Raw genomic sequence first — 11809 nt, 5'->3', positions numbered from 1 at the left:
TTGAATTGAACCCTTGGTTGTCTGGAATTGCATGGGTTTGGTGCGGTACTAGTGTAATCACATGTGAGTTCAAACTTTGAAGTGTTATTTTTTTTTTTGGGAGCCTTTGAAGGACAATCATATGAATAAATCTCTATAGCTCCAGTGAGGGTGTAGGACTGTTTTAGTAATTTGCGCATGGAGACAACGCACACATAATCTGGCCAGAGACTGAGTTCTATCAGTTTCCGGTCGAACCAGCTACGCCAAACCCCTTGGGTCAAATGAGGTCCCTATAGTACTTGAAACTGATCCATTCTTGGCATAGACATGCATTACAACTTCTAGAATACCAATTAGATTGTAAATTTCCATACATCATATCATTATGGTTAGACTCTTGAAAACAAAACATCTAAAGAAATTGCTGATTTATATTATAAAGTTTTAATTGCACAAAAAAATTGTGCAATGGGGTTGCACTCCATTGTCTTTTCTGATATCTTTCCTACTTTTCTTTTAAGCCACAAGAAGGCAATAACTTTTCTGGAACAGCTAAGATGAAATTCGTTTTTGCTGCCTTCTTTCTGTGATCTTGAGTTTAAAGTTCCTTCGAAGCAAAAAGTAGAAACAAATTAAGTAGGGCCCTCCCCAATTCCTTTTGATAGTAAAGATAGGGTTAGCATCAGTCTATGAGGTGAAGTCTGGATTTTCAACTTAAAGATGTCGTAAGTCGCCTTTTTAAGTTCAACCTCCCGGCCAGGTGGATGGAACTCTCGCTTCCACCCAACAATGTCGAAGTGGCCGGCATCCGCCTCGAGATTCGAGCAGTGGATGCGGAAAAAACTTCAGGTAAGTAATCATTCTTGTGCAAGTATGTGACTCATATGATCAAAGTTCAAATCCGTGTTTTCGAATAAGACCCCATAAAAATGAAAAAAAAAAACACGTATTCTTTAGCTTCATTTAAAAAAACTCCATAATGAATTTTTCTTGTTTTTTTTTGCTTTTTAATCACATTGTTTTTAGGTAATAACTGAGTCAGAAAAATTCGCTGGAAGAACACTTGTTTAAAAATACTCAAATCTAGTGGGACACTTATATATATAAAAAATAAATTTTCATTTAAAAATAAAGAACTTTTAAGAGACTGGTGCATACAACTGACCACACCATTCACAATGTGGCTATGCCACTGTTTTTATGTCATTTTGGCTAAGTTTAAAGCTTAAGTTAAATTTTCATTTCTATCTTCATTAAAACATCATTTTTATGGTATTATCGAGTTATTGTTATATTTTTTTGTTTCATTTATTTTAGTTTTTGCTATTTTTTATTTAAAAAAATGCTGATTTTTTTTCAAATTTTTCTCGAGATTTTCAACTTTACCCAAAAAAAATACCTGACAAGAACCTCACTGTCTAAAAGCCGTTGACAATATGTGCGACTATGGAACAAATCAAGAGGTGATGACGTGATGTGAAATATTTTCGAAGATATACTCTCCAAATATTGATGGAAGAGATGGATGTGGAGCAATAAGGAGCTCCTTTATGGTGATCTTGCCCACAGTGAAATTAGGTTCCAATACCCACCATGAAAGGGAAATCAGAGTTATAAGAAGTGCCCAATATTAAAAGAAAGAAACAATCAATTGAAGCCATTCGTTGCTGGTACTAAAGTCTGCACTGCATGCAACTGAACTAAGTACTTCCCAATCGGCAGCCGTAAAATGTGGTAGAAGATCCGTTGGATAATACTTTTGTCAACTGAAAGGGGAAAATTTTACTTTTACTTTGCAGCCTTTTCAAATAAGAATCAATACTTGAACCCTAACTTCCCCTTTTGATCTTTACTGAGGTCTTGGTTTTAAATTAAGTGAACTCCGTGTGTGTGTGGATTATTGCTAGCTACATGGAGAAATGAGTAGGGAACGAAGGCAGAAATGAAACCATATGCTAAGTTCATTTTGCTCTAAATATATGAAAAACTAGAGAAGCTCAAGCTCTACTTGCACTCGCTTGTCAAAACTCAACTTATAACTGAGTTGAGCTCGGAGTTCAAATTTATGCTCAAAATGTTGAACGAGTCGAGCTCGATTTGTGAGAACTCGACTCAGCTCGAATACATAATGAATCCTGAAATGTAACAAAAAAATAGTTAAACAAGTAGCAACTAAACTAGTTAATGAGTTAAAAGAACATGACATGCGTAATAGAAATGAGTTAAATGAGTTGTGCTTGAGCTCGATGCTATATTGTCGGGCCGAGCTCAAGCTTGAGTTTTTCAAGTCGAGCCGAGCTCAAGCTGGTCAGCTCCAAGGTTGTGTGGAGCCCTATGAACATATAATGGTGAGCTGAGGCCTGAGCAGAATGAAAGTGCTCAGCTTCTTAGAATGACTAAAATGACCCCAAACCAGAGAAAGTGTTCCGGTGCTGCCCCAAAAGACCATGATAGAAAAAGTGGCAACAAGTGAAAAAATGCCACTTATACAGATAAAATGGGAAAAGGAAAAAAAAACAAAACAAAAACAAAAAAAACGCCAGCGTTCATGTACGTGAAAACGGGAGAGTTGATGGACGTACAAGTTCTTCTCCCTTTAGCTTTTTGATGATTGGAATATTTGCGGTCGCTTTTATTCTGATTCGATATAAAAAATATTTATATACATATATGCTTGCTAAGAAAGCAGCTTTCCTCTCATTCTCTCTCTTTTCTCACATATACAAATGCACTTGATGTAAAACTATCCAATTTATTTGTCCCTCTAAATTGAAAATATACTAATATATATCATAAGGTGCCGCCAAACGGGACTCCGTTTGTTTGTTAAGGGGTCATTTGGAAATGGTTATAATAACGTCCGTTCCGTATATTTGTTCCAAACTTTACGACAGATTCACATAGTGTTTGATGAATTTACTTAAATCTTCAGTTTGCTAAATCTTCAGTTTGCGATTGTTTCCATCATCACCCCCTTTCGATTATCGACCCTCTTCACATGTACAGAACAGGTGATAATGGTATCACTTTTTTGAAAATATCCAAATTCTTCCTTTCATCTCTCTAAACTGGATCATCCCTAACGAATAAATTAAGTCGCGATCCAGGTCGTATTAATGGCATTAAGTATTTGATACTAACTTGAAATCATTTGTTTGTATATATATATATATATATATATGCTAGGTTCCAAACCACTTAAATTCATGTAAAAAATATTTTAAATAAAGTATGAACTTTTTAGTGAGCTTATAAACACTAATTTAATATGAATAATATTTAGTTCAAATTTCTTTTGTAAAAAAAAATGATCCTTATACTACCAAAATTATGATATTATAAGAGCCATTCAATTTTGTACTATTAAAAAAACATTATTTAAGTAAAAAAGCGACTAATTTACTATATGTTTCTCCACCAAATAACTCTTAAGATCGGTTAGATTTCAATGAAAATATTTTAATAATTAATTTCAATAAGGGTTTTTATTTCTTATCAAAGTGATCTTATTTTACCAACTTTTCATATATATATATATATATATATATATATATATATATATATATATATATATATATATATATATATATATATATAAGAGACATGGTTATGTAAGGTTATTTAATTTGGATCTTTGTTGGTAACAAAGTAGTGGGGGGAAAGTTTTGTCGATAATCATGGGAATTAATGGTGAGGAGAAGCCTCACTTCTTTGCTTCCACACCGTCCGCTTGGGAGGCTTCGAACGAAATCCATGTGGACCCCACGTTGCGTCCTTGCTGTGGGTGGGGCCTTGCTTTCTCTCGAATGGCTGGTGGGACCTACCAAGTGTTATGTAGCCATTCTATCTCTCTATTATTAGGTATAACAAAGAATATATCCTCTACTCATAATTTATGATTGTTACCATTAACTTATTCTTCCATTGCTTATTACTTTGTTTGAAATCTGATCATAAGTCAACAAACTTCAAATCTGATTACAAGAAGGTTAGGTCCAGGACTAGGAAGCAGTCAATGTTCGTTTGGAGTTTTTATATGTCATTTTGAGTTTTTTTTTTATGGTTGAAAGAGAGTGAAGCATGGCAAGAACATTACCTCGAAGCACGAAAGCAGGCTAAATATTTCAAGAAGTTGAGAGGAAAAGGCTGATGTTTTGGCTCTCAATTATGCAGGAAAATAAAATACTCCTCTTAATTAGAATCGGAGAACAAATCTCGTAAACACCACCTTGCTACTAATTACATCATTTAATCATGTTAGAATTAAATAAATTCAATAAAGGGAAATACTTCCATGCCCAGAAGTCTATGGATTTTAAGGGGTCGACAGTCAGTTATATGAAGGCCTTAATTGTTTATAATGAAAGCTTATTTGTTAAGTACATGGAAATGCATGACAATTGACATGGAGACGTACCTCTTTGTGCCAGGCATGGAAGCATCTCTAAACAAAGGAAAGATGGCACATTATATTCACTTAAGACATGAATATTATATTCAACTATTAATTGGTTCATTTTATAATATGTTGTTGTTGTTATTATTATTATTATTGTTATTATTGTGATGTAAGAAAGTAAATAAGCGACTCAGCATACAAATATTAGGGGGAAAAAATGTTCTCAAACTATAGCCACCACGCCCCTCCCACTAAAATCAACCACCGCAACGCTCTTGGCTTGACCGGTCCCTGCCTTGTTAACCCCTTCTCTATAAATTCTTCGTCGCCACCCTCTTCTTCTCCACCCCTGCCTCTCATCTCTCACTCACCCTCTCTATTTCTCAGCCTCTGCCTCGAATATTCAGGCAGAAAGAGAAGGGGGGAGAGAGAGAGAATGGTGGGTAACTCCAATAGAGTGGAGGATTTCACCTCCATTCCTGTGTTTGACGAAGCAGTAGCAGCAGCAGCAGCAACCTTTCCTGTACCGATGCCTGCCTCCTCGCCCTCCACAGATCCCCACAAAGTGTGCCTCCCCCTTTCCCAGACGGCCTTCCAGAGGCTGAGGCATGGCTTCTCGGAGACATTCTTCCCCGATGATCCCTTCCATCAGTTCAAGAACCAGAGCAGGCTGAGGAAGGCGGTTCTGGCTCTCCAGTACTTCTTCCCAATCCTTCAATGGGCACCCACCTACAGCCTCTCCCTTTTCAAGTCTGATATCGTCTCAGGCCTCACTATTGCTAGCTTGGCAATTCCTCAGGTCAAATACTGAAACCGACCCACTTCACTGCGATCATTCGTTCTTTCTTTTCCCATTCTAGAGTTGTTTTCAGTGCCCGTTTGAGTTTATTTATCACTTTGTTCCTTTTATTATGCAGGGGATCAGCTATGCGAAGCTTGCAAATTTGCCTCCTATAATTGGACTCTGTAAGTAGATCACAGATCTTCTGTGCATGCATGCATGCATGCATGCATATACACACTGCTCCTTGCAACCCCTACAAATTCTTTTTTTTTTTTTTTGTTGCCTTCACAAAAGCCAAAAAGGAAAAAAAAAAGAACAGAACCAATACATTTAAACTTCCAAACTCACAGATTCCTCTGCTATTTCTTAAAATAAAAAGGAAAAGGAAAATCTCAGGATTCACTCTTCCTCTTGAACACCCAAATCAAAGTTTGGAAGATCCTAAGGCGAAAACCTTAAAGTCTTGTTTTTTAAGCAAGAAGCATGGGGCTGAAGGGGATGAGTTCCCATATTCTTCACTCAGGTAGCATTTGGCAGCAGCAAGATTAAAATCTTGGATCGAAATCATAGAATCAGGTTATTACCTTGCCGAGTAGTAGACAGGTACACACTGAGAGGAGCATCATACTACATGCCCATACTCGGCCAGAGCACATGACCTCCATCCGTGAAGGTCATGACAATTGACAGGAACATCTTAGTACCAAGTCCCAACCATTAACCACATCAAGTTCATGCAAGCTCATCCTTTCCTTCTAATATGTTCGTCAAATAGGCGTGTTCACATAGTAAATATTGCATAGTGGATGTAGCATAATTTGTACATCCACAAGCTGAAATGAAAATCGGGTTCCTGTTATACCAAGATAATCTGTGTGTGTGCCTGCCTCTGCGTGTATGTGTGGAAAGAGGAATTGCAGCTTTGGAGTAATGAGGCACGGTTGTTTTTATGGGTGCGTGCAGATTCGAGCTTCGTGCCACCATTGATTTACGCAGTGCTGGGAAGCTCCAGGGATCTGGCAGTGGGGCCGGTGTCGATCGCGTCACTGGTGATGGGGTCCATGCTCAGGGAGGCGGTTTCCCCAACCCACCAGCCGCTGCTCTTCCTCCAGTTGGCCTTCACCGCCACCTTCTTTGCCGGCATCTTCCAGGCATCCTTGGGCTTTCTCAGGTCATGATACTCCATATTCTCCTCCTCCTCCTTCTTGGACTAACAGTGGCAGCTTCTATTTTCTGTACTTTTCCCATGATCATGTTCATGATGCATGATCTGGCTATCATTATCATGCATGACATCAGAGGACTACTTTATTCCAAGACCAGCGTAGGGCAAGTTACCATGCGAAGACAGATGTGCTTCACATATGTGCATATTATGCCTTATGGCAAGCACACATGCAGCATTTGATATATATATATATATATATATATATATATATATATATATATAGGTTCGATAACTTAAATAAAATAGATTCGTTCCCGATGAAATTAAATTCAAACAAAGTGCTCCGTGTCGCTCTCAACGTAAAAAAGTGAGGGATCAAATCCCCACTTGCAGGAGCCTGCCTTGTGCCTTCGAGGTGCCATTGTGGACCTACTGCACTCAGCCGAGGTGGGTCCATATATATTATATATTTCAAAAAGTATAGAGTAAGTAGCAAGAGTAGAATGTATATACAGTGTCAAAGTTGACGATTCTAAATCAAATCTCAATCTTGCCTTGCTGTCTGTTCTACTGTCAGAACTTTTCCATGGTGTTCTTGTGCATGTTAGTGTTGGGTCTCACTTGCTGTCTTTCTTTTCCAAAGGGTTTCTAATTTTATATATATATATATATATATATATATATATATATATGTATGTATATATATATATATGAGCGGATCACAGTTTTCCGATCAAAAAGGTGTTTACCGAAGTTGACCTTTTTAATCTATTATTTTCAAAAAGTAATTTCAAGTGCCGCCCCTATGGCCTGGGGAGAATTGCAGCAAAGAGTTATGCAATATATAACAAATACGTCTTAAGAGCTCTTATTTCTTCTCTGAAAATGTAAAAATTAAGGATGTTATGCACATTAAATAATCTAAAAAAGGTCAAGTTGTGCTACTCCTGTGTTGGGCCTCCCGGATGCGTAGTAAATCGAGTTTGATTGTGAATCTGTGCATTAGGATTATTAAGAGCTCAAAATTTCCACCGGTTTTTCTTCTTTTTTTTATCATGCTGAAAGTGCCGACAATTTTGGAAAAGTAAAGTTTGAGGATCTCTCTAAACAATGGAAACTCAGAAATAGATTTGTTCATACGGATCTAAATCCAGATTTCAAAAATTTGGACTTGCATTTGTTCTGCATTACATTAATGTTTTGCACTTTTCACTCAGTTATTAAAGTAACCGTGTAGAATTAATGTGAATTCTATGGATCAGTGACTGAGTAGAAGGCCAGTCTCTATTTTGATTCCCGTGGAAACAAGTAGAAACAGCCTGGGTTGGGAGTCTTGGCTTCGTTTTCCTCATCGAAACATTTAATTTTGAAGGAAAAAAAAAAGAAACTTAGAGAGAGAATTGAAAGAGGTTTTTGGTGTAATGGGTGCAGGCTGGGGTTCATAGTGGATTTCTTGTCGAGGCCAACACTAGTGGGGTTCATGGCAGGGGCAGCCATCATCGTTTCCCTTCAACAGCTCAAGGGTCTGCTTGGAATTGTTCATTTCGCCCCGCAGATGAACATTGTCCCGGTCGTCCAATCCGTCGTCAAGCGGAGAGATGAGGTAAGATAGTCTAATCCTAACAATATATTATATATATATATATATATATATATATGTGTGTGTGTGTGTGTGTGTGTGCTCTTAAATTCATGTTAAAAAATGTTTTAAACCAAATGTGAACATTTTAATGTGTTTCTAAACACTAATTTGATATAAAACATGCATTAGTTCAAATCATTTTTGTAAAAATAATTGATCTTTATACTATCAAAATTTTGATGGTCTAAGAGCCGTTCAATTTTTACCATTAATGGGTTCGATCGGTTGCATTTTATGTCCCATGTTTTAGACTGTGCTCTTTTTCTTCCAACATTACTTTTTTCTTTTTTCCTTCATGAACATATGGAGCTTAGGGACAGAATCATAAATTTTATAGGGGGCTGATTACGCTTTCCAAAAATACTAAAGGGAGCGTTTCAGGTTGTTTCCTTCAAATTTTAGGGGAAGAATATATTCTAATGCAATGCATGTTCTTTATTAGCTGTCTTAGAGAGTTTTTTGTTGGTGGAACTGTGCAACTCACTTTTAACGTTTAAGTGTTCCTTTTTTTCCTTTTGTTTTTAATTCAATGCAGTGGGAGTGGCAAACTATCCTTATGGGTGCCTGCTTTCTGCTCCTCTTGCTAACTGCAAGGCATATTGTAAGTGTACTTCTTGGACCCTGGTCCTCTAAGTGACCTATTGGCATCATCTTATCTCTCTCTCTTTCTCTCTCAGAGCTTGAGAAAGCCAAAGCTGTTCTGGGTGTCAGCAGCAGCCCCTTTAGCCTCTGTGGTCTCATCAACCTTGTTGGTTTTCATTTTCAAAGCTCAGAATCATGGAATACAGATAGTAAGTATAGTTACTCTGTCTTGCTAGTTATTATTGCTTTTGTTGCTGCTAATGTTAGTATTTAATCCTTGCTCTCCCGGTGAACAGATTGGACATTTGGATGAGGGGTTAAATCCACCTTCAGCGAATTTGCTTTACTTCCGGGGTCCGCTACTTGGTCTTGCAATAAAAACAGGCATTGTTACCGGCATACTGTCTCTCACTGTAAGCATAATAAAGCATCTCATCTTTGTTGCTGCCAACGAAGCAGCTAATAATAAGATTCTTTTTTATTTATTAATAGTAGACACAACCAGAGTCTGAAACAGCTTCCAAGCAATATTTTTGCAACCCAAAAATCTATTGCCATCTTTCAGATAGCAATTTTTAACAGTGCCGAAGGATGCCAAATTTCTCTACTAGAACAGTCCACGTACTTGGAGGGAAAAATAACTATGTTCAGCATTATACAACAGCATCAAATTCAGCACCTAAATTATAAACCAAAGATTATTCCTTTTATTATGTATGCTGTTGGTCATGTGCGCGTTCACTGATACTGCAGGAAGGAATTGCTGTTGGAAGAACTTTTGCTTCCTTGAAGAAATATCACATTGATGGAAACAAAGAGATGATGGCTATAGGGCTGATGAACATGGCTGGTTCTTGCTGTTCATGCTACGTTACTACAGGTGATACTCGAGCTGATTCTTGATGTTGGCATTTTGATATCTCCACTCGTTTGGAATTTCCAGTAAATATTTTATAATCTCGCTGCACAAAATATCATAATCCAAAGAAATTATGTGTTTAAAGGTCTGAACTCCATGCTGCGTTTCTAATTTACAGGATCCTTTTCTCGTTCAGCTGTGAACTACAATTCCGGATCTAAAACAGCAGTTTCAAATATAGTTATGGCATCAACAGTCTTGGTCACTCTGCTGTTCCTCATGCCACTCTTTTACTACACACCAAACTTGATCTTGGCAGGAATCATAATCACAGCAGTGATTGGACTGATCGACTTCAGGACAATGGGCCGCCTATGGAAGGTCGACAAGCTTGATTTCTTGGCTTGCATGACTGCATTTCTTGGTGTGCTCTTCTTCTCAGTTCAGGGCGGTCTCAGCCTAGCAGTAAGTGATGATCAACTTGGCATCTAAAAAGTTCAATCGACTATTTCTGTCACGTCCTCCTGTTGCTCATGCATGAATTTGCAGGTCGGAATATCAGTGTTCAAGATCCTGTTGCATGTAACGAGACCCAACACAGCCACTCTAGGGAACGTGCCAGGCACAAAGATCTACCGTAACTTCATGCAATACCCTGAAGCTAAGAGAATTCCGTCATGCCTCATCGTCGGAATCGAATCACCGATTTATTTTGCTAATGCCAATTACTTGCACGAGAGGTGAGCATAAAAAATTTTAAAGTTCTGTATAAGTTAAAATGAAAAAACCCTGGATCATTACATGATCCGCTCAAGTTGGTAGATGCCTGTCAGATGACTCTAGCTGTCCGATTAATAGTAACCACTGAAAAAAGTAACCAAACCGCGAATCAAACTGGTGTTCCGTCGTGACTTAAGTTTTTAACTCTTTGGTCATTCATCAAATAAGCTTGTCTTTGCTCTGCCGTGCTAATGTGTTTATGGATGAATTTGCAGGGTTTTGAGGTGGGTGCGCGAAGAACAAGAGCGAATTAAAGCAAGGAGGGAGAACATTCTCAAGTACTTGATCCTGGAGATGACAGGTATGTTCAACGTAAAGCTACCGTTGAGTTAGAAGCCTGTATAGAATCATGTTGCTTTCGAAATTGAAATCGATTTCTCCTAGGGCGTATCAATTGCCAACATTGAATTTTGTAATTCCATTCTGTAGCAACGCCTCCCTAATATCCCATTTGAGGATTGTGTGCGCAGAAGCAATCTTAATTCAGCGTTGCACTGCAGTAAATGCACAATCCAGGTCGTCCAGTCCCAAATTTGACCAATTGTGAACACCACCGAATCAGTACAACCATCCTGCTGTTACGCAATATCGTTTCAGTCAGCAAAGATAGAAACCAACAAGCTTTGAAAGTGGTGAATTCAATAAGGTTAATCATCTGATAGGGCTTGCTCTCCCTCTCCCCTCCTCCCATCCAAAAGTAATTAAACTTAGACGTACATTTTAGAGTAAATCCAGATCACCCATTAAAAGTACTGTTCATAATCACTTATTCACTAACTACGGATACAAGGTTAGGTCTAAATGGGCGTTTTAGTTATTATGGGCTCAAAAGGTACAGTTTTTTTTGGAAATCTTGTATTAAATGGAATTTCTTGTTATATTGCAGCCGTAACAGCTATTGACACTAGCGGCCTTGGCATGCTAACAGAACTGAAAAGGACACTAGAGAACCAATCAATAACTGTAAGTAGTTAAAAAACTTGTTTACTCTATACATGGGCAAACATTGACAAGAATTATTTTATGTGCTACAGCTACTGCTAGTGAATCCCATTGGAGAAGTGATGGAGAAACTGCAGGATTCAGATTCATTGGCAGCAATTGGGTCAGACTGCCTGTACCTAACTGTAGATGAGGCAATTTTGTCCATTGCGCTGAAAGTACAGCTACAGCCATGATTAATCAAGTATTACCAGCCATAAAGCCTAGATTTAGCATGGAAAGCCGAGTGTTAGGTTTCACTGAGAACTCCAGCTCTGCTTATTCTAGGTAACAAGAATTTTGCAATCGGATTCATGTACAAGCCACTTTTTGTGCTCTTCCTAGAGTTTTTGCCTATGCAGAGTCAAATATGTGGGATCTGCACTTTTGAAAGGACATATTTGCGTGTGAAGGCTTCAGGCCCAATGGGAGAAACCATAAGTAGTAGCAACCATGGATCAATAATCAACTGTAAATCAGATACAATAAATTTTGTTCAAGTCGGCTTGTGGTTTAACAATAACCATTACAAACATAACCATGTACATTTATAAAATGAAAATTTCATCAAATTCACCAGTCTAACGCATGCTACAATGATAATCTTCAAAACTAACAACTACATATATCTA

The 11809-nt window shown here is 37.9% G+C and overlaps 1 protein-coding gene across 1 annotated transcript; it reads left to right on the top strand.

The window, feature by feature from the left end:
* The first annotated feature begins 4732 nt into the window (after nt 1–4732).
* LOC116254155 (probable sulfate transporter 3.4) lies at nt 4733–11677 on the top strand. Its single transcript, XM_031629320.2, has 13 exons — nt 4733–5180; nt 5299–5347; nt 6129–6336; nt 7765–7936; nt 8511–8576; nt 8653–8766; nt 8854–8970; nt 9311–9437; nt 9595–9881; nt 9966–10156; nt 10412–10497; nt 11083–11159; nt 11231–11677. Exons 1-13 carry the CDS (start codon nt 4818–4820, stop codon nt 11372–11374), a joined length of 2001 nt encoding a protein of 666 aa, XP_031485180.1. The 5' UTR covers nt 4733–4817; the 3' UTR covers nt 11375–11677.
* Nucleotides 11678–11809: the final 132 nt, after the last annotated feature.

This window comes from Nymphaea colorata, chromosome 1, assembly GCF_008831285.2.
Source record: "Nymphaea colorata isolate Beijing-Zhang1983 chromosome 1, ASM883128v2, whole genome shotgun sequence".
NCBI classification, from domain to species: Eukaryota; Viridiplantae; Streptophyta; class Magnoliopsida; order Nymphaeales; family Nymphaeaceae; genus Nymphaea; species Nymphaea colorata.
Note: the sequence above shows the minus strand (reverse complement) of the source record. Positions and strands in the feature narration are given on the sequence as shown.

Coding starts and splice junctions, on each gene's coding strand:
- LOC116254155 (XM_031629320.2), top strand. CDS start 4,818: ATGGTGGGTAACTCCAATAGAGTGGAGGATTTCACCTCCATTCCTGTG. Junction 8,577..8,652: donor TGCTAACTGCAAGGCATATT/GTAAGTGTACTT, acceptor TTTCTCTCTCAG/AGCTTGAGAAAGCCAAAGCT. Junction 9,882..9,965: donor AGGGCGGTCTCAGCCTAGCA/GTAAGTGATGAT, acceptor ATGAATTTGCAG/GTCGGAATATCAGTGTTCAA.